The sequence below is a fragment of the Biomphalaria glabrata genome, chromosome 2 (genome assembly GCF_947242115.1).
Source record: "Biomphalaria glabrata chromosome 2, xgBioGlab47.1, whole genome shotgun sequence".
Taxonomy (NCBI): domain Eukaryota; kingdom Metazoa; phylum Mollusca; class Gastropoda; family Planorbidae; genus Biomphalaria; species Biomphalaria glabrata.
This window is the reverse complement of record NC_074712.1, coordinates 46,510,544-46,538,523: the sequence shown is the minus strand read 5'-3', so window position 1 is coordinate 46,538,523 and position 27,980 is coordinate 46,510,544. Positions and strand designations below refer to the sequence as shown.

Sequence of the window (27,980 nt, the reverse complement as noted above, 5' to 3'; positions counted from 1 at the left end):
GCTCTAAATTTACTAAACTAAATTAGTGCTATGCTGTTGTTTCGTGGTAATTATATTGTAGTGATTTTAAATGTAGATCTAGTGACCCTAACACTCTAGCCAAATTTGAGTCTGTTTGAAAAGATTTCTTACAATACTATTCAAATTTAGCAACAAAATAATTAAATTGCACAAATAAAATTTGTAGAAAAAACAGACAAAAAAGAAGAAGTCCAATAATACAAATACATGAAATAAGTCCACACTTGTAATACTGAAATAATGAACAATGTACAAATGACTCCATCTTGTCTTCACTTTTTAATCAGTTGATCTAAATGTAACTTCTGAAATGTTAGAAAGAACTAGAATATGAAGGAATGTAGTGCCCCTACACTTATATATGATCTATTTTTAGATCCACTACAAAATTTTATTGGGTTATTCAAAACCAATGTTACAAAACAACTACCCTTGTTATTAGCAACAAGTGATACTTCTTATTGAGTGACTATAAGATTCCAAGGCCCAGGAATTAATCATGGTACATACCTACCAGTGCATCTATATGCCAGCTTATACCAATAAGTAACTAATACCGGTAACCTTAATACTAAATTAGAAACAATGGCAACAAATACAAAGACACTAAAAACCAGTGATACTTCAAAAAAGTAAATTATCATTTCGTTCAAAATATAAGTAATAAAAACCTTCATGGATAAAATACATATTTTTTTTTTCTAAAAAAAAAACTTTCATTAAAACTAAGAATTAATTATTTTGTAAAATTAAAAATAAAATTATTTCACTAAGATACTAACTAACCTTTGTTTCCAGAACAGAATCCAATGGCTGTGCACACTTGGCTGGGATCTAGTTCTTTAATTAAAAGTTGGATAATCATGGGGCCATACTGTTGAATAAAACTGTTACATTCTTGAGTCAGAGAACTTGGTAAAATTGCACAAGCTTCTTCCAGCAAGGATTCTATTTCAGCCTGAAATTGACATAAATTAATTAGGTGAAGAAAATATATATGTTTATATCAAAATGTTTTTGAATGAGATCAAAAATTACTGTCTCAGCTAAGCTGAAACTTTATTACCTCTGTAGCATTTTCCCCAAGGTATGTATCAACATATGTCAACACATATTTACACAAGTCACACAGTTCACCTCTGACCTTTGTCACCTTAGGCTTCACATTCAAATTGACTGTAATTAAAAAAAAAAATATTAACAGTTGCTACACACTTAGTTCTGCTAGTAGGAACTTAAAAATTTTTGTTAGATTAAAATCTAACCTTTGTTCCCAGTACACAATCCTATGACAGTACAGACTTGAGTGGGGTCTAATTCTTTAAGAATAAGTTGAATAATAATTGGGCCATACTGTTTGACAATACTTTCACATTCGTCTTTAAATGCACTGGGTAGAACATCACAGACTTTGTCCAACATGACTTCTATCTCAGCCTAGTCAAAACAAAATGTTGCAGAGAATTACAAAAAATAAAAAAAAATTGTCTTAAATTTAACAAATTAAATTAAACATTTTTTCTTCCTTTCCATAAAAAACTTAAATCCCATAAGGCAGGCAATGTCAAATTTAACTTTTTTTATGGATATCATTTCCAAGAAAACAGATTCTTTCTCTTGATGGCGATAAACAGTACTTTTTAATAAATTTTTTTTTAAAATCTTGGGCATAGCTTCAAGACAAGAGGAAGAGAGAGCTTGGAACTTTGAAGCCAATTCTCAATCTTATATTCCTGATTTATTGAAATTGATTTAATAATTTTAAATATTAAATCAAAATTTTTGCTAGTAACCATAATACAGGGTATGTTGTTTATTTTAAAATTAATATGAGCCCAAAATTTCAGTTGTATTTTTTTTTTGTATTAAAAAAAATTTATGAAATATGTGAAATAAAAAATCTTTTAAAATGTTTTAGGTGTTTACATTTTTTGTAAATCTGATTGTTCACATTATTTGGTGTCAGAACTCACTTAGCATCATGCAACAATTCTCTATGTTCCTAGAGTTACAATTTAAATAGAAAAAAATTTAAATGTGTGTTCCCTCTTCCCATTTTAGAAGTCTCCAAAAGGGGAAAAGACACAATTAGTTTTGTGTGGCGTTTCTGTCTGTCCTATTTAGATCTCAGAAACTAGAAGAGAAAATGAAAATCGGACATCATGATATTTTAGATCATTCATAGTTCTGATGCAACAGCTACTTTTTTCTTTTCTGAAAGTGAACCATCTAATTTTTTAAATTATATTATATTTTTTAAAAATACACCACTTTTAAATGAAAAACTTCAGGGGAGGTAAGTCTTTTAAAAAGGTCACATACTTCTTCATTAATAAATCAAGCTTCATTCATAGATTCGCGTATTGGTACAAAAAATTTGCATCTAAGGCACTAGCGGATCCAGAACTTTGGAGTGGGGGGGGGGGGGGGGCGATTTTTTTCCAAACCCTAACCCTAACGCCCAGTAAACCCTAACCCTATGCATAAACGTGTGTACAGAACAAACAAACAAACAAACAAACAAACACACACACAAACACACAAACAAACAAACACAAACACACACACAAACAAACAAACACACAAACAAACACACAAACACAAACACACACAAACACACAAACACATATATATGAGAATTTTAAAAAGCAGCATTTCTCAACCTTCGGCGGAAAAGTGGGGCAACGCTATAAGGTTCCCTAGTGGGGTTTGGGGCAAAGCCCCGACGACAAAAGCATTTTCTTGCATTCTTCACTGCAGAAACGCATTCTCCTGACATTAAAAGCTTATTGTTCATCAATGGAGTTCGGGGCGAAGCCCCGACGACAAAAGCGTTTTCTTGCATTCTTCACTGAAGAAACGCATTCTCCTGACATCTACAGCTCATCATTCATTAATGAAGTTCGGGGCGAAGCCCCGACGACAAAAGCATTTTCTTGTATTCTACACTGCAGAAACGCATTCTCCTGACATCTAAAGCTTATTATTAATCAATGGAGTTCGGGGCGAAGCCCCGACGACAAAAGCGTTTTCTTGCATTCTTCACTGCAGATACGTATTGTCCTGACATCTAAAGCGTATTATTAATTAATGGAGTTCGGGGCGAAGCCCTGACGCCAAAAGCGTTTTCTTGCATTCTTCACTGCAGAAACGCATTTTCCTGACATCTACAGCTCATTATTCATCAATGCAGTTCGGGGCGAAGCCCCAACGCCAAAAGCGATTTCTGGCATTTTTCACTGCAGAAACGCATTCTCCTGACCTTTTGAATAATATTGTACTTGAAAGATATTCTAATATGAATTTATAGGCCCTTAATACATTGCAAATAAAACCGATTTGTTCCTTGAAAAGATAAGATACCCCACATATTTAGATTTTCGCTTTGAGGATCGCCGCCGAAAAAAATTATTCGATAAATAATATTCAATAACATTGTAGTATAAGTTGTGAGTTATAGTCCCAAATTTATTTAACTAGAAAAATATCCGATTGAGTAAAGGTTGGGAAAAGGCGACTATAGATGCATTTTTTTCGGTTTAGAACTCATCTCAATCATGATTCTTATACTGAAAAATTTCGTTTGAATTCTAACTTTTCCAATGCAAAGTCTTTCTTAAAATAATTATGATAAATTCATGTGAAATTACTTAAACTCTGGAAATGGGAGGGGCAGTAGAATGAAAACGATTAATCCTCGCTCCTTTAATAATTTCTGCTAAAGATTGCATTTGGCATTAAAGAATAAAAAAAAAAAAGTAGGGCAACTAGATATAAGAATTTAATTTATAGTATATATAAATTATATTAGTGGCAGATTTTTTACATTTTGTAATTTCTAAACTATAATACTAAAAGTATTGGTTTGTCCGATGGGGGAAATGCAATTGCATATATCGCCCTTCCCACCTGGTGCAACATTTTTTCATTTAAATTTACTAATGATAAAATTTGAGATTAGAGTATGGTACGACATAATATACAATGGGTTCACTTATCAATACGTAGTTTATATTATATAGATATTCAACTAATTTTGTTCACAAACTATGATTCTCCATAAAAATAGGACCGCCCCCCCCACTCAGAGGGCTAGAGTGGGAAGGGCAGTACATGCAATCGCCCTCCCCCCAACCCCACCGAATCGACCAAGATACCAGAAAGGGAGCGACATAATATAAAATTTATAGATTAATTCAACTAATTTTGTTCACAAACTATGATTTCTCCATAACCACTCAAATGGTTTAGGTGGGAAGGGCAGTAGAGAGTATTCGCCCCCCCCCCCCCCCAAACGGTAACAAACGGTAAACAGGGAACGACATAATATAAAGGTCGGCTAAAATATCAATAACAAGTTTTAATCATATATATATTTAATTGATTCTGTTAGCAAGCTGTGATTTCTACAAATAAATGGGACCGCGCCCCCCCCCCCCACTCGAAAGTGTATGGGGGGGCGGGATTGATACCATTGCCCCCTCCCGACCCCACCAAATCGGTCAACATACTAGAGGAGGGGGCGAAATAATAAAAAAATAGGTTGAAATATAAATAATTAGTATATATTATTAACATAAGTAATAAATTTCTATACAAATTGTGTGAATTCTATACTAAAAATACTAAAATTTGTACGCCCCCCCCCCCCCCCCCCCTGGATCCGCCAGTGATCTAAGGTCACAATGGAAAAAGTATCAATGGATCATTATAAAATATATTTTCCATTTATTAACTAACTCATTGAATAGAATACTGATTGAAATGTTGTTTTTAAAAAAGAATTTTGATACGAACTTCGCTTTAGTTATAAGTTTCAAAAATAACAAACTACTTTTATAGCGCAAAGTTTTGACATATTCTCAATATAGGAGCCTACACTTCAACAGTCTAAATAAGACTAAAAATATATGAGTTCTAGTCTAGATATAGACTAGTAGATTCTATATTAAGATTCTAAATCTATTTTAGATCTAGATCTAGACTTAGATTTATACTTAGATCTAGACTTAGATTTATACTTAAATCTATTTCTAGACCTAGACTTAGATCTTTAATCTATATTTAGATCTATAACTAGGTCTATTATATAGTTTGTATGACAAATGACAACGGAGATATTAATTTTTATTTGCGAGGGGAAAGTCTTGTCAAGTCATTTGTACACAATAGAAGCTAGCTCACTACCTAAAGTAATCTAGGTCTAGATTTTTTTTTTTTCGTGTTGCCAATTTATCTAATTTTGTAAGAAGAATAAATCTTTTTTAGTTTCTCTTTAGTATTGTAACATGTTATTTATTTTTAATGTATGGATAAGGTTAATAATTATTAATTTTAAAAATATAAGTGTATGCTAAATGAATATATGGAGATGCTGTGGCTGAGGGATAAAGCACTTGGAACCGGAAGTCCAGTGTTCGTATCCTGGTCAAGACTTGGTGGACCACTATGGGAGCCGTTTTTGAGTTTGTGTAAGGGGTTTGTGTTTCCACACAAACTGTCTTTGTAACCTTGTTATTTTTTACTTTGCAGTTTAAGTCTGAGTTGGTATATACAAATAACTTACAAAGAAAGCTTCACCTTCAGAAACATAAGTTTTGACTCCAACATATTTAGAATCAGAATAGATTTCCATCAATAAATTACAACACTAAATACTGATGTCATGATATACATAAGTAGGATACAGTACAACACTTAATACCAATGTCATGATATCAATGAGTAGGATGACCTAAAATGCTAAATACAGATATGTCATAATATGTCAAAATAAAAAAACAACCTCTGTGGCATTTTCTTCCAGATAGTTGTCAATATAAGTGACAATGTATTTGCAAATGTCACAAAGACCCTCTTTTGGTGGACTGCTGGATGGTTTAGCAGGTACTGAAATGTAAAGAAAAGGTGTGTGTGTATAGAACATAACCAAACAACACACAGAAGTCATCTTAAGAAATGTGTCTTGGTTTAAACTTCCAAAACGTCTTTTTAGTTCACAGTATTTTTTAAGTAGCCTTATTTTGTTTTTGTTCAGTTAAACTATCAACTTCACCTAACCCTTTGTGGGTTGAACTGTTGAGCTATTTTAAGCAAACTAAAATGCAGCTCAACATGTGGATTTTTTTTTTTTCAATTTTGTTGAACACATTTAATCCTACTAGTTGGAAGCAATGTAAATGTCTAGATAAGCTTCTTTAGATCGCTGGTTTGAAATGTGACCTTACAGCCAGATCCAGTTTTAACCAATGGAATCAAATTTTACTGACAACATTGTTCTAGTTTAACAATTTTCAAATTGAATAGAAGGTTATCATATCTATTTAACTAAATAAAAATAATTTTCAAATTATTTCTTTGATACAAATAAAATTTACCAACTTTTTTTTCCAGCACAGAATCCAATGACTGTACACACTTGACTGGGGTCTAGTTCTTTAATTAGAAGTTGGATAATCATGGGGCCATACTGTTGAATAAAACTGTCACATTCTTGAGTCACAGAGCTTGGTAAAAATGAACAAGCTTTTTTCAGCAAGGATTCTATCTCCGCCTTAGTTAAAAAAACAAGCAATTGATGAAGATATAATTAGAAGGTTACATCAATTAATCTGTGAGTGTTTATAGTAAATGATCCTAATCAACATTCATGTATAAATTATTGTTTGACATTCTTTTTACCTCTGTGGCATTTTCCCCCAAGAATGTATCGACATATGTCAGCACATATTTACACAGGTCACACAATTCACCTTTGACCTTTGTTTTCTTTGTCTTCACAATTGAATTCAGATTTGGGCTTGCTACAATTAAACATTGAAATTAGGACTTACATTTGAATCAAATGTAGCTATAATAAAACAAGTCAATAGAATATTTCTAAATGAAACTGTAGTGTTAATGCTGAGGGCAACTTATAAATAAAAAAAACTTTAGGCACACATCTTTACTTATTAATAGGTTTCTTTTAACTGTAGCTAAGTTTAGCTACGTTCTGTTAGTTGAAGATTTATTTGTTTTTATTGAACTCTAGCTAAGTTGTGTTAGCTGGAAATTTACCAAGAAAACATCCCAGACATCTACACAAGTGCACCAAAGAGATGGGACTAGAGTGCACATGCTAGTAACTTGAAGGTGCACTTAACAAACATTTATATTTGTGAAACTTATAAAAAAAAAGAGAAGTAAATAAAATATTGTCAATGCACATTTCTTGATTTTATAAATCAAGTTATTCAGTCCAAACTTTATGCAGGATCATTTAAGAAATGGAAAATGTTTTTGAGGAAAATTGGAAGTAAAAGTATTTGGAAATGTTTTTTAATTCAATGGCTCCGAAGCAACAATAACAAGATACCAAATTATAATAAGTTAAAAAAGGGAAGGGTAAGTCTTCCTTATTATGGTTCCAACGCATGCAGGAAAAACAGATTGGGTCATTATACAATTCATTATAGTCACTATGATTATGCTCATGCTTTTGTGTGATCACCATTAGTCCTAGAAGTTCTATCTCTGTATTAAACAAACAAAAAAATATGTTCTTTTTTTTTTTCCTTTTTCTCTAATTGCCAAATTTACTTTAAAAAGAACAACATGTAAGAAATATCTCTTTTGTTTTTTTTTTAAGACTGCTCAATCCAGTCATGATTGTAAGCTTGATCAATTAGTTATGCCAATACACAGACGGCATTTTTAAAAAATACATGAATCAGATTTCTGATTATGACATGAAAAAAATCTTACAAACATCCAGAAGCAGCTCATTAAGAGCTATAGGGACCAGGTCAACCTAAACTTTTGATGTAAATGTCAAGAAATTAACATAACATTTGCAGTTTTCATTTTCAAATGTATCCTGCTATTCCAAAAAAAATCTATTTAAATTTCAAGAACTTTTATTGTTTTTAACTTGCTGATTCAAAACTGTTAACATGAAGGCTAGTTATTCTCAATAAAGAATCAATCCTTTGTATAAACCATTCTGTATTTAATCAATGACATTAAATTTGTTTGTTTCAGCCAGGACCGAATTGAAAATGAGGTCCTCATTAAGAAGTAAATACATTTTCTTGTAGCCTTATAACTAAAAAATTTATACGTGTGCCAGATGTGTTACTAATATGGAAACAATAGCTTTTTTAGTGTGATTTTTGTTTTTTGTAGACATGACATGAAATATCTTATAGAACAAATCTGGTTTTAGTGTTTTTATTGTCAGCTGCTCCCATATGAAACAAAAGTCAGTATTATTTTTGTGCTTTCTTTTTCTTCACCAGTCACATTTAGATCTTAAAAACTAAAGTCACCATTGAAAATCCAATTTAAAACATTATATGATTTGAAAAACACCATTGCTTTTTGCTATTGTTTTCCAGAAGTATGGTATTACAAATGAAATAATGAGAACAAATGTTAAAACTTTTTGGCAAGACACGCAAAGACCTAAAATCTATTAACATCAAGTTCTTCAATGTATTTGGTTAAATTGATTGATCTTATATTTTGGCTTTGATATTAATAATGCGAAATAAAATAAAAAAACATTGCACTAAAAACAAAACAAAAAAAAAAGATCCCTTTAGACTGTCTCAGAGTTTCTTTCCCCTCCCCCATTTCCTGACAATAGAAATGCAAGATATTTTTTTCTGAATTATACAAAATTACAAATTGAAGTGAAAAAAATAAGTAAAAAATAAAAATGGTTACAATTTAATATCAAGAAATTATTTTGCATACAAATGTAACTCTTAAAAGGTCTCACCATTATTTCCAGTGCAGAGTTTAATAGCTGTACACACTAAAGTTGGATCAACTTCTTGAATTAATAATTGAATTATGAGAGGGCCATACTGTTGAACAAGAGAATCACATTTTTGAAAGTAGTCCTTTGGTAGATAGGTACACGCCTTCTCAAACAATTTCTCAATCTCACCCTGAATCATAGAGGAAAAAAAGCAATTAGAACAAAATAAAATATGAATCAATTTTTATAGGCCATAGTATAAATGAAACAAATGTTATAAATAGTATATAGTGATTCTCAAATTAAGCTAAAAGTGAGACTGTGGAACAGATGATTCATTCTGAATTCATTTTGAGGTACTAATCTAATTTAACTTCTTTTTAACTGAGACCATAAACTAACTACTATTTATTGCAGTTCTAAAAACATTTACTGGTAAAAGTAATGGAAGTTTGTCAGTCCCCTTATGAACCACCATCATATTCGTCAACCTTTGCAAATAAGTGAACCAAACTTTAGCTACCATCCTAAGAAAGTATTCATTATGTTCATAACTGTCATATTCATTATGTTTGACATTTTGGTGCAGACGCTCCTTATTGTAAGTTGTTAAAATAGCCTTTTTTTACAAAGCTTACATCAACTTACTCTGTCTGTCTGGTCAAATGTTTAAACATGTTTTTTCTCCCATTTCCAATTCTTAGATCAAGTTGAAATATGGCATAATTATTCATAGTTGATGACAATTCACGAATCAATCCAAAAATTAACCAATTAGCTAATCATTAGTACAAGTTAATTCATTTTGTTTTATTAGCAGAAAGAGAGCTAAATCCTGTAGTTTTCAGATAAATGGCAGTAATTAGCGGCTCATTCCCTTATACAGCAGATACTTTAATAAACACCAGAAGAGGTGTTACAGGGTGTCATGTGGCCAGCACAATGACCAACCACCTTTACTTTCCCCAACTAAAGTCAGGTACCCATTGGAGTTGGAATTAAAAAATGGGATTAAAAGACCAGGGATTAAGTATCCAGACACCAGAATTTAAAGCGTAAGACACAGGTGTTATTATGGTCTTCCAAAACCAAAAGCTAAAACCACCAAACAAGCCTGAGTGTAACAGGAACTTCCTTCAAAGCCTTATTTCTCACAACTAATGTTGGCATAATGATATTACCTCTGTAGCATTTTTTCCAAGGAATGTATCTACATATGTCAGCACATATTTACACAAGTCACACAGTTCACCTTTGACTCGTGTGACCTTTGGTCTTGGGGTTGATTTTGATTTTAAGCTCACTGAAAGAATACAATTCAATTGAATATTTTAGATGACAATGAACGTGATGTTGTCATTAGCAGTTAATGCAGTTGTATAATAGAGAATACATGAAATTATAATGACAATTATTTTGAATTTACAACAGTGATAGAAATATAGGAGATCATTTTTTGTAAAATGTTTTTTGTACAAAATACTTGCTCTCAGACTATTCTTCCAGCTGTTTGCAAAATAAACTACCTACATTTTTTTTTCATATTTAATTTCTTTAAGGGAGGTTTTTTAAAAATTTCTTGCTAGTTGTTATGCATAATTAATGCTGTATCATTAAAAACATGTAACATAAAAAGCTGCTTATGTTTTGTATTCTTAGCTACAAAGTCAATTTAAATTTTTTTTTTTGTCTAAACCATTATCTGACTTTGATCTCTGGAGAAGTCTTCAGAATGTCTATGCATCTTTCAAGAAGTCAGAGGCTACAGGAAATACCAGTGATAAGCTAATGGTAAAACAATGAATGATACATGATAAAATGTGTGAAGCATGGTGGAGAGGCTAAGTGCGCTTGAACTTGACTTGGCTACCTATGAAAGGGGCTCGAGGTTTGACACCCAACTCGGGCAGAGTTGTGTTTACTGAGCGCCTAAAGGCAGCACGGAAAAAACTTTTCCTAGGTACCCCCTCCCCCCACTGGTCCACAAATGAGATTGGACCAAAGCGCTCTGAGCATGCTATAAGCATGAAAGTAGCGCTATATAAAAGCCATAATTTATTTATTTATTTATATGTATGTTTACATAGATAATGGCAGCATTAGATAAAAAAATTTTTGTATGAGAGGCAATTATAGATTTGGTCAAATAATGGACAGTCCTGACAAGGCATGATCTACAGACCCTAGTCCATTTGTTCTTAAGAGAAGTATATGGAGAGAATCAATGACAATAGAATTGAAGGGGAGGGTTGTCCTATGATAGAAGGAGAGGCAGAGAGCTAAATGGTTGACCCAATCAACACCAAGCCAAAACAGCAACACTTGAAATGTCAAGGATGGACAAGCAGCGTCTATATGTCCAGTGCCACAACTGAAACCACCAAAGTAATGGAGAACCACAGTCAAAATATTGATTTAAAAATTTGTGTGAAAATATATGTGAATAATTGAGAGTATATTTTTTAAAAGAAAATTCTATTATCAAAAGGGAGGGGCGGTGGCTGAGTGGTAAAACCAGGGGTCCCAGGTTCAAATCCTGATGAAGACTGCCATTTTTAATTTTGGGATCTTAAGAACACCTCTGAGTCTGACCAGTTCTAATGGATACCTGACATTAGTTGCTGAAAAGTAAAGGCAGTTGGTCAATGTGCTGGCCACATGACATCCTCCTTAACCATGGCCCACAGAAACAGATGACCTTTACATCATCTGCCCCATAGATTGTAAGGTCTAAAAGGGGAACTTTACTTTTTAAAACTATTAAAAAAAAGATGTACTCATGTAAAGAAATTCAGAATGACATTTTTATAGCTTTCATTATCAAAATGCATCTACATATCATCTGTAATATTTCAATATAACACCAAGGTCAGCTTTTACCTATCCCTCTCCTCTATGAATTACACAATAAACCAGCCCACATGCCACATATGTATAAAAACCCAGTTTATGTTTAGTTTCTAACCTTTGTTTCCATCACAGAATCCAATGGCTGTACACACTTGACTGGGATCTAGTTCTTTAATTAAAAGTTGGATAATCATGGGGCCATACTCTTCAATAAAATTGTTACATTCTTGAATTACAGAACTTGGTAAAATTGCACAAGCTTCTTCCAGCAAGGATTCTATCTCAGCCTGAAATTAACAAGTTTTGAGAAAACATTTTAAATTTTTACCAAAAAATTACCAAAATATTTATAAAATCTTAATCAATAATTACTCAACAAAGAATCAAATATGAAGCTAAAATATTTAATTTGAAAAACACTCATTATAAATGCCTTAAAAGATAATTATATATTTATCTATATAGATAGATATACATACATAATTTAGTGTAAAGATAAATCTTTATTACCTCTGTAGCATTTTCGCCCAAGAATGAATCAACATATGTCAGCACATATTTACACAAGTCACACATTTCACCTTTGACCTTTGTTTTTACATTTGAAATCAGATTTAGGCTTGCTACAATAAAAACATATAAATTATGAATTACATTTAAATTAGGTATAGATTTGCTACAATCAAATATTTCTACACAGACATGGTTTCACATTAACTGTCAAGTTTCTACAAAGTTTAATTTGTTGTTTAAAAGCTATTAGTACAACTAGCATCATAATCTTCAGGAAAAACATTTTTAAAAAACTATGTTTATTTATAGAAAGTAACTCAATTTCAATGATGAGACCAGGTTTGGGTCATAGGGTCAAGATCAGCTAAATCAATACACTTCACATTATCTTATACTACCAATAAGGTGAGTTGGTAAAATTCAAATTGTACCACAATTGTAATTCATTTAGACAATATTAATAACCCAATTAATTTTAAGGATGAAAGTGCACTTAGTCAAATTCCTTTAAAAAGAAATGGCAAACATGGTTTTATGGCATCTCAAGTGTCCAAGTAACAATGTCATGGAGCACAACAGTTACATTGGCAATGTTAATGAACAGCTGGTCAGTGCATTTGTTCATGTTAATTGTTTTAAATTGTTGTTGTTACTAAAACAGTTTGAATATTTCCATTTATCAGGTCAAAGGAAATAATTACAATCTAAATATTTTCCCATAGAGTTCTTTGACCAAACAGTTAAATTGTTTAGCCTAGAGTTTGATTGATTCCAAATAAATTCCTTCTTCAGCAATACTAACTCTCTCTGGCCAAATAACTTGACCACATTATTCAAATTCTTTACTGGACTTCAGCATTTATCTTTTGTAAATATCTATTCCTATTATATAGTAGTCTATTGTTTCTTTTATAATCTATTGACACCATTCATCGAAGAGCATAAGCTTAAGCATATTGTAACAAAGGTCTCTCTAGTTGCAATCATTCATTGTAGCTTCTATGTTTCTTTTGTTACTACATACATTTGAGCTACTTGTAATACCTTTTAAACATAAACCCCAATTTGTATGACACATAAAGTAACTAGTTTTAAAATCTTGTTTAGTTAACAGGAAAGATCTAGAGGTAAAAAAATTTAAAAAACCTAGATGAAAATATGCATAAAAACAATTCTAAAAACAATGTCAACTAGTATTGGGCACACTTTGTCAATATGTTTTAATGGGTCAAGGACAAACACATGTTGAAAATAGTTCAATTAACACCCAGTGTCTTAATTGCTACCATTGATTTTTACATTTTTTTTAACTCATTTATACATTTTAGTTACAGACATTTTTTTTTTCTATATTCAATCACTTCCAATGCTTCAACAAAAAAATCATATTAGATAAAGTCTAAACTTTGTTTAAGATATTAATGAACATTTAGATGTTTAAGATATTGATGAACATTTAGATGTTTTTTTATTCTAAATGCCTAGCAGAAAGCTTAGTGAGAACAGACAGGCTAAAGCATAACAAAAGTAGTCAGAGCTTGCTTCTGAACCTCGCTCAGAATGTCATGAGAACTTGTGTGCAACAATAAATTCATAAACTGGCACAGAACTGCAGTGCTTGAAGTATGTCCTTGACCTAGTGGGGTTTTATTGTGAATTTAAAATGTTCTATAAATGATCACCTTCACCTATCCCTTAGTCTGTTAAACTGTTGAGTCACCACACAGGATCAGTCAACTGTTTTTCTCCATTCCTCTCTGTCCTTTGCCTTGGATAGAATTTCATTCACTGACAGGCCAGTCCAATCTTTGATGTTGTCTTTCCATCACTTTCTCTGTTTTCCTCTTCTTCTTCCTGATACTGTTCCCTGAAGGAAGGTCTTTGGAAGCCCTGAGGACCTTGTGATTTGGTCATAGAGTTTGAGTTTACAGGTTATCATGGGGTCCAATGGATGTATTAATCCTGTTTCTGATCTCTTTATTTGTGATGCAGTCTTTGTAAGTGACACCTAGGATCTTTCTGTAGCTCCATTGCTAGGATGCTCCTCTTGAGATCTGCGGTCAGCGTCCAAGATTCACATGTATATAAGAATGTTGCTGTGGCCAGGGAGCACATCAGTTTGATTTTAGCATTGAGGGCTATACCTTTGTCTGTCCAGATTGTTTTTGTGCTTTGCAAGTGCTGCTGTAGACTGTGCAATTATGGCCAGTAGTTCAGGTTCCTTCATCTGAGACAATAGCTCCAAGGTATTTAAAACTACTGACACTTGCCAGCTTTTTACCACCAATGCTGATGTCCCTTTTAAAGCCCTGTTGGCTATTCGTCATAATTTGTGTTTTTACTGCATTGATTTGCATACCATATTCTGTGGAAGTCTTGTCTATGAGCATCACCAAGTCAGCTGATTCCTCTTCTGTCCCTGCCAGACCATTTATGTTGTCCTCAAAGCACTTTAGTCATTTGTCTACCTCCAATGCTCACAATTACTAATCAATTATCACAGAAATGATTTACCAACTTATTTATTTTCAATGGAAAGGATCAGAAAGAATACAGTTAATGTTACCAGATTCAGTTAAATAAAGTTAATCGGACCAGTAGTACATTCAGCCTTAAATACTTAAACAAATCCAATTGTAGTCAAATCTGGTTAATCGGATCAGATGGTAGGACACACAAATCATGTCCAGATGTGGTCTGATTAACTGGATTAGAATGTAATATGTCAACCAGATAGAAAGTACCATTCAGAGAAAAATATACCCATACAATTAACCCATGCATTCTTTCTATTAACAACACATTTCAAGGCTGACACATCAATGTAATACACAAATCACTGTTTCAAAATCTCATTTTATTTCTTACTATCACAAAGTACAGAAGGGCGTGATTTTCAAAATGTGACTAAATAATACCAGTCAAAGGGTTGTGTATTTTTTTTTTACACTTAAATACAGTTATCTACCCTTCCAATTCTTTAGTAAATGCAGTACACACAAACATCTAGTAAAAAAAAAACAAATTTAATGTCAATGTTTCTCTTTTCACCAAATGTCACATTTTTCCTTTTCTAATGGGATTCCAATAAACTGTTATGCTTCATTGTCTGTGTAAGTAATGCTTCACCCTTGTTGCTTGTACAGAGTTCTATTACTCTACATATTTTAGTTAAATCTAGTTCTTGAAGTAACAATTAAATGTAACTCAACCCCTCTACCAGAAAAAAATAAAACAACATATTATTTCCAAGCTTTAATTTTTGATATTAGTTACCCAACAGGACCCCTAACTCTTGTCACACAAGCAGTGTCTCACCCTTGTTTCCAGTGCAGAGTCCTATAGCTGTGCACACTGCGGTTGGATCCAGTTCTTGAAGTAATAGTTGAACAATGAGAGGACCATATTTTTGAACTAAACCAGTACAATTTTGTAGGAGACTTGGTGGTAAAATCTGGCAAACTTTGTCTAATATTTCTTCTATCTCATTCTAGTGGACATTATATTTGAGAGAGAAAAACATTATTAACACTTAAATTAGAACATAAATTATTTTTAAAAATAAGATTTAATTAAGTCATCTCATATACTCCTAATATTATGCGAATACTTACTTCCGTGGCATTTTCTTTTAAGAATGTATCTATATAGGTCACAACATATTTACACAAGTCACAGAGTCCATCATTGGGAGGACTGCTAGATGCAAGTTTGCGTGTCACTGTGGAAACTGCAACACATAATAAAATAGCAGGGGAATTAAGTAATAAGTAAAATAATAACTTTCTCCAAGACACATTACTGTCTTGTTAATACATCAGTTTGTGCTGAGTATTGTCTAAAGTAAAAAAAAAAGACTACTGCTCCTAAAATTTTGAATTTCCAAAATCAAGATTCTTTGTAGCCTGAAATAAATTGAATGTTCACAAAAATTTATAGTGAGTCACTTTGACTAGCCGAACCTTTACCTGAAGTGTTTTTACACAAGGTTAAAATGTAACACATTGAATCAGGTTGGATTTTTTTTTCAATAAGTCTGACAATCATGGGGGCGTACTGAGCTACAAAGCTATCACACTCATCACTGACTGTGGGGGGGAGACGATTGCACACATCATCCATATACTTCTCTAGAGTTGTCTGAAAAGAGTAAAAGCATGTTTAATTGATCAGCAACAGAATTAGGTTTTAATATATTCCTGGCACAAGTCTAGCTACTAGTCTAGAATTTCATTCTGTAAACCATACGAAATTGTAAAATCTATTAAAAGAATATTTATTTCATCCATCAATCTACTGAAAATAACACAGAAAAAAACTTTCCTAAAGTACTTGTTACATAGACTTGTTTCACCTCTTCCATTGTTCATTGAACACCTCTTCTCTTCTTTGGTTGAACATGAATGACTAACTAATAACTAATTAAAATTAAGTAGAGTTAAGTTCCCCTTTCAGACCTTGTGATCAATGAGTCTGATGATGTAAAGATCATCTGTTTCTGTGGCCCATGGTTAATGAGGGTGTCATGTGGCCAGCACAACAAACAACCTCCTTTACTTATCCCCAACTAATGTAAAAATCCCAGTTATAAACAGGATTTGAACCCAGGATCGCCAGTTCAGCAGCCAAGCGCTTTACCGCTCAGCCAATGTGCCTCAAAAGTCAAAGAAATTCACTTGTTTCTTTTGGTAATAGCCTTACATACAGATTAAATTTATAGCAAGATGCAGCATTCAATTTTTTATTGTTATATTTTTTTTGTCAACAATTGGAATGATTATTCTAATTATTGTTTTTAACAATTGGTACATACTAAATAAAGACAATTAACTAATTTCTATCTTCAGCCCAAGCCTTTTGTTATATACAGAGCAGATATAAGGTAGGAATTTTGTTACCTCTGTTGAGTTTAGCTGAAGAAAACTTTCAACTTCTGTCAGAACTAATTGGCAGATAATGCAAGGCACACTAGTTGCCACACTGGGTCTTAGTTCCTTTGTTTGCGGCACTAAATGGAAAGAAGGAAATTATTTATAACAAGATTCACAACAAAAAACAAACAAACAACATTAGTTAATCTATTAAAAAAGATATGAAATGAGTATCAAATAAGGAGCTAAGTAGAATCTCTCTGTCTCTTGATACATACTTTAAGAAACTCTAGATCACTATTCTGTTCAATACAAGTCACTCTTTCTATGCAAACAATAGTGAGTAACAAATCAGTAAGACTGCCTTGACATCAAACTGGTTTGTCATGACTCTTTGGTAATTACAACATTTTTTTAAACTATTTAATTTAAGAAAACTAAGCTTAGATTTATTAAGTAACCAAAAAAAAAAACAAAATAAAGGAACCAAAGTCTATCATGTAAGTAGAACTAAAGTGTAAATGTTGACTTTGGTGAGCTTATGGAGTAGCTTGTTTCAAAAGTTAATCCATTATTCAATGACAGCTAATTTGGCATGATTATTTCAATAACAAATTTAGGGAGTTTTTAAAATAAGTCTAGGTATCTCTAATGGGGAGAGGGGTGTAAAAAACATCAGGAGGGAAGAAAACACTGGCTTGATTACCAAGCTAGTTCCCAGCAGAAATTTCTGGGCATTGAGCTAAACTACAGTTCATGGCTTCTATTAGTAAATAAGAATGTTTGATAGTTAACTGTAAAAAGATTGAGCACACTGCATTCATTGACATTGACAGGAGAGGAATTTTAAAAATAAATGAAACTATGTTATGTTAAAATGAATTTTAGTCGGAGTAGATAATTATACAAAACTTAGAGAGACAGTAACTAGATTCCTCTTATTTTTTTTTAGTTTAAGGGAATATTTTGCTTTTAAAGAAAAGCCATTGAAGAAATGTGATAAAGAAACTTAAAATTGAAATAATCTTACTTTTTTGTTTGTCAGAAATTTTTTTTTGAATTAACTCACACTGGTACTTCTCAATACATTACAATTTTGGATTTGAGTTGTCATGTAAAACATTGCACTCATCCTTAATCTTTGGAATTGAAGATTTTGCCATTGTCATTACAATTCTAATAATACTAATTCAATAAATTTACACCAATGAAATGTGTGTGTTTATGTGTTTTGTAAATGTAGTGTAGAACATGACTTTCAGTAGATGATCTGGCACAAAAAATGAACACACTAGCTAAATAAATTTATAAAGGCTTACATATAGAAAGTCTTTCATTGCTGGTATCTACTGCTGCACAAAGCTCAAGACTTTCACACACACTAGTGGGATCCTGAAATACAGACGCAGCAGATTGTCAAGAAAAATAAAATTAATAAAAAAGACTGATGTTTTCAGTGACTATATTGATTGCGATGTCAAAAGTTAACAGTCCATTTCAGACATTGTTGTAAATAACATGCAAAAACTTAATGGTTAATCATTTTTAATCTTTATGTAATTATTTACTTAAGCAGATCAATTCAGATTCAGGAAAAAAAAGACATACAATTGTAAGCAATGAATAATTTTTTTTTTCTAAATAGCTTTTCTCCTTATAAAATTGTGCTTTATGTGAGATATAAAAGCTTCAATACTGATTGCCTTTTACTTGACCATGAGGTGCTCTACACTGATTAAGTAATTGTTACTGTATCATGAAACAAACAAAGAAATGTCTACAGCATGTGCCAGTAAGTGGACCTAATCAAATTTAATGAACACGTAAATTTGTTTACAAAATAGTTGGCTATTCTTCTTGATTCTAAACGCAGTTAGACATTTGATAAATTGTATAAATAGAATACTTTAAAAAGAAAATATTTTTTTACAAACAAAAGGGTTAACTTTAAGGCAATACCAAAGGATACCAACCAATTCAGTAGCCAGAAACTCAAAGACAAACTGCAATCCTTGGTCAGCAAGCACATCACACTACATACAATAAAATTTAAAAAACTATTCTAATTCTCAAAATGAACAAAAGATAAAATACAAACTAATTTAAATAAGGTAGTCAACCAATTTTCACTTAGACTTTGCTTAACAATGGCAAAATATTCAGTTAGAAATAATAACTATTTTTTATTAGGCATAGATGAAGCTTACCATTTGTTGGAATGGGCCCAATTCAGTACAGACAGACTTGACCATACTTCTAATGACATCCTGCACATTAAAGCAAACTTTTTAGTGTTGTACATAAATTTTTTTTCATTATTGTAAAAGCACTCTCAAGGGGGGAAACATAAAGATACCCTTAAGATCTCTCTTAAAAAATGTAAAATTGACATCCATGACAGGGAAATGCTAACTCTTGATCACTCCTAGTGGCATGAAGTTGTGAATGTCAGTATTTCAAATAATATGGAAAAAAATTTGAGATCAGGGAGATCAACTATCAGTAAAGAATAATAATAATAATAATAATAATTTTATTTATAAAGTGCTGTTAACAAACAAAATGTAGGCTAAAGGCGCTGTGATAACATTTCAAACATAAACATGAGAGCTAAAATGACAAACTAATCTAATAAAGTTTTAAACAGGTAGGTCTTAATTTTCTTCTTGAAATTAGCATGATGTTATCTGTCTGAGATCAATGGGGAGTGAGTTCCAAACTTTTGGTCCATGCACTGAAAAAGGCTGCAGACCGTAGCTTTTGAGGGAGAAATGTGGCACTGATAGTGTTGAGTCCATTGAGCACAGGGCTCTCAATAATAATATACTAAAGCTTATGACTAAAATTATGAGAAAACTAAATACCATACCAAAGCTCATAACTGAAGAAAACTAAATACCTGAACTTCCTGATTTCTATCTACAGCTCTGAGATCAGAGACAAATGCTTTACAAGATGAGCATTTGTCAAGATGCTGAAATTTTCAAATAATTAAATATGATTGATATCTAGCTATGAGCAGATAAACAGTAAAATGTTATCTATTAATGCTCTTTTTTTTTTAGATCTTTAAGACTAAGAATATGACTAAGATTAAGACTATGAATAAGACTTTATTGATCCTTATGGAAATTTGTTGTGATTACAAGGACTCTTTTCTCTATAAAGACAACAGAAACATACACATAAATAGAACAGACACAACATAAAGAGTTCATTCAGCGACTATACACAGGCATCTTGGTAATAATATAATCATCTATTAAACTTTCAAAATGAAATGTTAATTAGAAATTTTATTTACATATGTATAGATAAAAGATTCATTTTTCATACTGATGTTGAAATTACTACCAGGATCTAACCTAATGTAAAGGTCCAAAACTTTTAAACAATTTATCCCTAACCATCAATTTATCAATTTTAAGTCCATGAATCATATACAACTAAATATAAAAATCATGCCAACTATATTGATGATATTTTTAAAGAGATTCTTTACATTAGTCATAATACTGTAATCTTTATAGTTACTTAATTTATTTTTGTTGCTTATTAATTATTTAATTATTTATTAACCATTACCTCATTAGACTGGGGTATACAGGCTTTATGATTTTTACAAATATTTGCAGGTATCTAAAAAAAAAAAAAAAAAAAAAAAAAAAATATTTGTTGAGATTATTAAAAGTTTAGCCAAATATAAAGAAATATTGAACTAGATTCCAAAAACATTTTTGTAAAATACTCACTGCATTCAGAAGGCCATCATGAAATTGTTTATACTGGTTCTCGGCTAAAGCCAAACACTGAAACAAAAAAAAACAAAAAAAAATATTAAAATCAGTCTAAATGACTGAGGAGGTGATGATGGCTTGAAATACCAATGACTTAAATGTATCAGATGTAGAATTTGAAAATATATATAAAGTAACAACACTAAAATTATCAAAGGATTTAAAGTAACATACAACAGCTCTCACGATTAGCTACAACCATTGAGTAAAATAGATACTTTATATTGATATTGTTGCCATGGAAATAGCATATTTTTCTTATATCCACTTTCATTAGTTATTGCCCATGGGAGTGTAATTGCAATGCAATGTGTAGTTAAAATGATGGCCATCAGTACATATTGTTGGTTAGCAATAAACCAGCTGCATTGTAGATTTAAAACCATAAGAAATAGAAAACTATTTTTAAAAAATACTTTTAAAAAACAAGGCTTTATATTAAGTGAAGGGAGAGCAATGTACAATAACTGCCATATCCCAATTTTGAAAGGTTTTAACTCCTTTTTTTCCTATATAAAACAAAATTAATTACCACTAATTGATTAACTAATTGGTTCATTTTTTTTAAATCGATCTTAGTGTTCTCATGCACAATGAATAAGTTTGTGCACAATTTCAACTTGATCTGAGATAGGAAAGGGAGAGAAATAAAAGTGTAAAAAAATCCACCCAGACAGAGAGAGACAGAAAATAAATGTTTTATCCCATCCAAAGATGTCTGGAGAGGTATGGTAGGAGAGGTATGGTAGCAGAGGTATGGTTGCAGACCTTTACAGAGTTATAACACTGTCACACTTACCACAGTTTTGCCTGGACCCAAACTTTGACATGGTTTCTGGAAGACTAGAATGTGTTTTTCCTATTTAACAACAAAAAAAAAGTGTTAACATCATAAATGAATGACAAAACCAGTGTCAGGTCACAATCAAATAATTATCAAACTTATTACTCATAACCAAATATATTGCATCCACATTAAGTTCATAAATAGCATATCGACACCAAATCAGTACCACTAAGTGCTGCTAACCAAACAAAATTATATGAAAACACTTACAGGTGTATAAAACTTTTGTATATAGGACTGAGCTATGGTAACAATCTCTTCACATTTTGTACATGGTTTCACCTACAGTTGAGACAATAATGATGATGCATGAAAGGTTAGACATAGTGCACACATCTTTATTTCACTTAAGATTCTGATATTTTTATATTCTAAAAAATTTTTTTTAATTTGGCCAAGCAAAAAAAAAAAAAAAAAGATTAAGCAATAAAAAATGTAAAAATATTTGTCACATGCTTCTCACTTTCATCTCTACAACACATGAAAACATTTTCATCAAATATTTTCTTTTTTGTGTTTTGAATTTAACAAATGTTCTTCTTGAAAAAAAAGAAAACTACAGACAAGGCGAACTAAACTAATCAAAAATTATTACAAAATAAGTATGCTCATTATTATGTTGTTATTATTATCTTTTTTTATATGTCCAAATGAAACACTAGAAAGTGCAAGTTGTTTGTCATTCTGCTTACATACAGCTTGTTATGAAATGTTTTGAATGAAAGACATTTACCTCATCATTGGACTGTGGTGTGTTTCTCTTGCAGGTGCCTATCGCAAAAGCAATTGTTTTTATTGGCTATAAAAAGTATATAAAAAAAATACCTTTTTAATATCACTTGGAGAATATTACCTTTATAAAGCTACTGAGTTATAAAATATTAAAATTACTCAGGTTTGAATTGACTACAAAAACAACAAAATAGCAGCAACAATAAACACATAAGAGCCAGAAAGATGTATGGTTATGTAAATACTTTGTTTTCTTACCAAGTGTGACTCTACTAGCTGCACAAGTTTTAACAATGACTCTTCATTGGTGACTATTGCTTTGCACTAGGGATTAATATTTAACAAATACATAATGTAAGCATTAATGAGTGTGAAGAAAGTTAAAAACAAAATATACTAATTAATGGGAGGCTACTATTCAACAAAATATTGTGTGGAGAATGTATAGAAAAAGCCTTTTGTTGTTTTAAAAGGACAAGTATTAATTAAATCAGACCACACTGAAATTAGGTAGATAAGATAATTAGATGAGAAGTAACATGGCCTTGAAATTCTATTACTGATAGAGAATGTAGATGCAATGCAATATAGGCATTGTTATCTATTTAACAAAGAAATGTGAACTGTGATAAAAGTATTTTTCTATCAGAGAGTTTAAGTTTTACCTTCACTTGATAAACACTAGCATGTGTGTTTATAACATGTGCAGATAATAAAGCAAAAAAAAAAAAGCAAGTTTCCAATGAAGCCAATATGACTAGGGGAAGTAATGTGTAGTTCACTTTTAATAATGGATAAGGACTTAGCCTACTCCACCTTTAAGCAAATTTGTGAGGAATAGAACTACCATGATGTGGTGGTGGTCTTATCATTGTTATTGTGGGGGTACATTGTAGGAACATAAAAGACTCCTATTGGGCTGAAGGTGCTGTGACCCCACATACAGATGTGATTAAATGACATTTCATCTACAGGGGAGGTGGGGGGGGGGGGTTTGGACAGAGGGATATGTGAAAAGCCTCTCATTCCTGGCCTTTGGAAGAAATCCTCTTTGATTAAAAGTCTCAAGGGACTTAAAAACCTCTAGTTTAGCAACTCTGAAACACACAAATAACTCCAAATTTTTTTTTAAATAGTAAGACATGGTGGCTGATATATTTAGAGTGATTTGGTTTCAAACCACAGGGCTTAACTCTGCAATCTAGTTGGAGCTGTGATTGAGTGTATTGTTGAGTAAATTAAGCAAAAATCTTCATAGCTTAACAATTGATGAGTACAGATTGTTGTTAGTGTACTGACTTTTTATAAATAAAAGTGTCTCACCTCTTTCCGCTCATTAGGTTCAGTGAACTTCGAACAAGCTTTCGCTAACTTCAAAGCAACATCATACTCTGATTTCTGTTGAATAAACATCAACATCAAAGTTTATAAGAGATTTTTGTTGTTTTAAAGGACTTTATTGAAAAGATGTGAAGGTAGAAAAAAAATATTGTGACCTAGAATAAAGCTTAAGCAGAAGATGCTCTCATTTTCTGTGTACCCAATGAATTGTTGTAAAGAACCAGTTACACCTGGGGCTCCACCAGGGAAAAACCAGTTACACCTGGGGCACAGGGAGGCTAGGCTTTAGTTGATTGCTAGTCTCCCTCTCTTTGGATGTACTTTTGCTTTGCTGTCTCCTACTGATAAGTAATCTGGTTGTTCCATTGTATGCGTTGGTTACTTAGTTTTAAAGAAGAAGTATGTATAAAAACTATGAGCTGATGCTTTTTTAAGGACAAGTTTACATTGAAATACACAGTAGCAATATAAAACAAACAGTATTATTACTATTTCATTCTCTTTTTAATTTTTTTTTTTTTTGTACATTCAATTCTTCATTTTTCTTTAAAACAAAACTTACAGAATCAGAATCTGTTGAAGCTAGCAATGTCTTAGAGAACTCCACCAACTTCTGGCTGACTGTACACTTTAAGTCCTAGAAAAGTTACAAAATCATTTTAAAAAAATACTGATTGCTATAAATTAAAAATAAACACAAACAAATTAAAAGCAAAGGTGTGTTGAAACATGAGTGTGTAAATAAAAGCTAATGAAGAGATACCTCAATAACATCATGTGACCAAACATTGGCAGTACACCAGCTAGTCTTCTTACACAACAAGGCAGTCTTAGATGAACTGCACCAATACTCAGAGCCCCACTGACAATAATCTTTCTTCAGGCCAGAATTATAAACAGAGGCCCCAAAATCTGAGAGTAAATTGAATGTTTTTATAATGTGAGAACATTAAAATAAAAGCGATTTTTATATTATTAAATAAAAAGATATTGAAACGAAAAGCCACCTGTGATGAAAGTTATCCGAGATTATCAGTAATTAGTATGTCAATTGTTGGGACCATTTTTTTTTCTTTTGGCTGGTGTTTTTTTATTTACATGAATCACTTTTACAGCAGCCTTTTTTTCTCTGGTGCTAAAGGTCAGATTGTTGGTCACTGTGAGGAAGTTAATTTGTAAGGTCAAAGTTCAAGTGTTGCTGCTGAGGCTTGTTGAACTCAAAATTTCCAATTTCTATAATAGTTGTCCTATGAGGCAACATTTCTTGATAAGCTTTTAATTCCTCTGTAGCTCTACTATGAGGCAACATTTCTTGATAAGCTTTTAATTTCTATGTAGCTCTACTATGAGGCAACATTTCTTGATAAGCTTTTAATTCCCCTGTAGCTCTACTATGAGGCAACATTTCTTGATAAGCTTTTAATTCCTCTGTAGCTCTACTATGAGGCAACATTTCTTGATAAGCTTTTAATTCCTCTGTAGCTCTACTATGAGGCAACATTTCTTGATAAGCTTTTAATTCCTCTGTAGCTCTACTATGAGGCAACATTTCTTAATAAGCTTTTAATTCCTCTGTAGCTCTACTATGAGGCAACATTTCTTGATAAGCTTTTAATTCCTCTGTAGCTCTACTATGAGGCAACATTTCTTGATAAGCTTTTAATTCCTCTGTAGCTCTACTATGAGGCAACATTTCTTGATAAGCTTTTAATTCCTCTGTAGCTCTACTATGAGGCAACATTTCTTGATAAGCTTTTAATTTCTATGTAGCTCTGTAGCTCTACTATGAGGCAACATTTCTTGATAAGCTTTTAATTCCTCTGTAGCTCTACTATGAGGCAACATTTCTTGATAAGCTTTTAATTCCTCTGTAGCTCTACTATGAGGCAACATTTCTTGATAAGCTTTTAATTCCTCTGTAGCTCTACTATGAGGCAACATTTCTTGATAAGCTTTTAATTCCTCTGTAGCTCTACTATGAGGCAACATTTCTTGATGAGCTTTTAATTTCTATGTAGCTCTACTATGAGGCAACATTTCTTGGTGAGCTTTTAATTTCTATGTAGCTCTACTATGAGGCAACATTTCTTGATGGGATTTTAATTTTTATGTAGCTCTACTATATCTCCCCATCCCTACTAAAAAAAAAATAATTAAAAACACTGAGATGATGTTGCAATGATGAAATTAACCAACCTGTCTGCTATGTACCCAAAAATGATAACTACTGGTTTAGACAGTAACATTAGAACATATGTATTCATAACAAGACACACAGTGGCCACTTTAAAAAAAAAAAAAAGAGTTTGAATACAAGTTTAGAAAGCAAAAGAAAGTGGCAGATAGCACACATATACAAATGATACTTTACAAATAAAGTAATTTATTTATTTGGACAGAAACACTTTCTTAGCACTAGGTGCTTTCATGGATGTTTTGAACACTAGCCACTAGACATTGTGGCCTTCGGAGAGAGTCAGAAAACAACTCTTAGCAAACTTCATGTGCAATTATTAGTTTCATTTGAAATGTTAATATTAGGACAAACTTTATATTTGATGCACTTTTTAATGTTGTATATCCTATACTCTTAAGCTAGCATTTCTTGTATGTATGTAAGTATATATATTTATATATAAATTTTATTTCAAAAAACGGCCCTAACGACTCAACATATATGTATATAAATGAGAAAAAATTCTCAACTCATTGGCCACAAGGGGAAAACTCGAGGTCGACCGTTATAACGCTTTGAAATGTTTCATTATCGAAAAATTAATTTTGGCTAGAATGTTTTATGAATGTGTTATGAATGAATATTTTCCATGACGTGAAAGGGAAAAAACACCACTTACGTCAGTAGGCTTACAGCTGTACACTAAAACATTTCTTTGCAAACAAGAACAAGTTTTAATGAATCAATTGGCCTAATTAAACATTTGCGCACAATCTCATTGTAGATTGATTTATTATGGAACTATGGAAGAGAAATGATGACATTAAATTTGCCGTTGTGTTTTTCAGTGCTTTTATAAATTGTTTACACTTTAATTGCGTAGAGACGTGTTGGTAGCTTTTACTTTGTTATTACTTTGCTGGGGAATTATTACCATGTGTTCAAGCTTCGAAGTCTTCTGTCCCATACCAAAACTAAGGAAATGGTCATAACACAGCTTCTCTACGCCTTTTTGCTAACACTGAACTTGATATCCAGGTCGCGGTCAACGAATTTGCGTACACTGCCGCCTCTTTTGGTTTAACTATAAACCTCGGTAAAACCCCGACATGAGTTTCGACAGTCACGCTGGGCAGGGCACGTATCCCATATGGGGCACGAACATATGCCGAAGGCAATCTTTTATTACTGAGCTGAAAGTTGGTTGGCGTAACAGAGATGCCCCACGGAAACGCTTCTTCAGAATACTAACGCAATGTTTTTAAGTCTCTTTGGAAAAAATGTGCCATTTTACTTTGTGTACAAAGTGCATGTTTTACCCTATCAAATAGAGATTTTGAGTCACGTGATGTTTCGTACTAAAGACTTACTACTTGCAATATTAATGTCTGAACGTAACCGTTTGGACGTTACACTACAAAGACTTTCTTCCAAGCCAATAATAGCCCAATATTTTTAGGCAATGTAAACGACTCGTCGTCAGCTGCGGTTTTCTAGACTGTATCTATCTTATGAAATACTTCAAAAAAGATGTTTACGCGTGTTCTGTGGGGGGACTTAAGAGACTTTCTTTTCTAATCGCCATGAACATTGAGATTTAGAACTAAAAGAACACGGAAGCAACTTTTCGAATTGGAAGTCTTGACCCGATCCAAAGTAAGTCACTCTATTTCCTCAACAAATTATTCAAAGGAGCTATTTTAGTTTAATGATTTGAGTTACACTCTGTGCTATACACTTTTAAACGCCATTCATTGGAAATCTTTCATTTGACTACGGTTTAAAGGACTTTCTTTTATGTTTAAAAAAAAAGTGTCTTTTGACAAATAATCAATAACAGAAACTCAACTTTATATTTCAGCAAGTCACAAGTATTCAGGGCCCTATAGAAGTCTTAGGTAGTTCAGTCGAGAAAGGGAAATGAGACAGAACCCAAAGGTGAAACAAGGAAGTCAAAAACAACATGTTTAGAGTTATATGAATTGTAGTGTGTACAAGTTTATCATAGAACATTTTTCTTAATGACAAAAAGTGCAGTAGCACCAAAGAAACGCCCCCCGCCCCCCCCCCCCCCAAAAAAAAAAAA

The 27,980-nt window shown here is 32.2% G+C and overlaps 1 protein-coding gene across 8 annotated transcripts in view; it reads right to left on the bottom strand.

The window, feature by feature from the left end:
- LOC106054574 (uncharacterized) overlaps window positions 1–27,980 on the bottom strand; it is a 74,611-nt gene that overhangs the window by 29,089 nt on the left and 17,542 nt on the right. For all 8 annotated transcript variants that reach the window (XM_056020887.1, XM_056020885.1, XM_056020886.1 and 5 more), the window contains exons 3-29: window positions 24,482–24,630; window positions 24,281–24,355; window positions 23,701–23,775; window positions 22,636–22,701; window positions 22,379–22,444; window positions 21,856–21,927; window positions 21,598–21,657; window positions 20,754–20,810; window positions 20,587–20,640; window positions 19,901–19,975; window positions 19,209–19,268; window positions 18,975–19,034; window positions 18,321–18,393; window positions 17,029–17,138; window positions 16,099–16,270; window positions 15,745–15,860; window positions 15,449–15,620; window positions 12,128–12,240; window positions 11,733–11,904; window positions 9,949–10,070; window positions 8,786–8,957; window positions 6,703–6,824; window positions 6,403–6,574; window positions 5,807–5,910; window positions 1,287–1,458; window positions 1,088–1,197; window positions 808–979 (exon numbers count right to left, since the gene is read on the bottom strand). In XM_056020887.1, coding sequence (XP_055876862.1) covers window positions 808–979; window positions 1,088–1,197; window positions 1,287–1,458; window positions 5,807–5,910; window positions 6,403–6,574; window positions 6,703–6,824; window positions 8,786–8,957; window positions 9,949–10,070; window positions 11,733–11,904; window positions 12,128–12,240; window positions 15,449–15,620; window positions 15,745–15,860; window positions 16,099–16,270; window positions 17,029–17,138; window positions 18,321–18,393; window positions 18,975–19,034; window positions 19,209–19,268; window positions 19,901–19,975; window positions 20,587–20,640; window positions 20,754–20,810; window positions 21,598–21,657; window positions 21,856–21,927; window positions 22,379–22,444; window positions 22,636–22,701; window positions 23,701–23,775; window positions 24,281–24,355; window positions 24,482–24,630 — 2,943 coding nt within the window. The remainder of the gene's footprint in view (window positions 1–807; window positions 980–1,087; window positions 1,198–1,286; window positions 1,459–5,806; window positions 5,911–6,402; window positions 6,575–6,702; window positions 6,825–8,785; window positions 8,958–9,948; window positions 10,071–11,732; window positions 11,905–12,127; window positions 12,241–15,448; window positions 15,621–15,744; window positions 15,861–16,098; window positions 16,271–17,028; window positions 17,139–18,320; window positions 18,394–18,974; window positions 19,035–19,208; window positions 19,269–19,900; window positions 19,976–20,586; window positions 20,641–20,753; window positions 20,811–21,597; window positions 21,658–21,855; window positions 21,928–22,378; window positions 22,445–22,635; window positions 22,702–23,700; window positions 23,776–24,280; window positions 24,356–24,481; window positions 24,631–27,980) is intronic.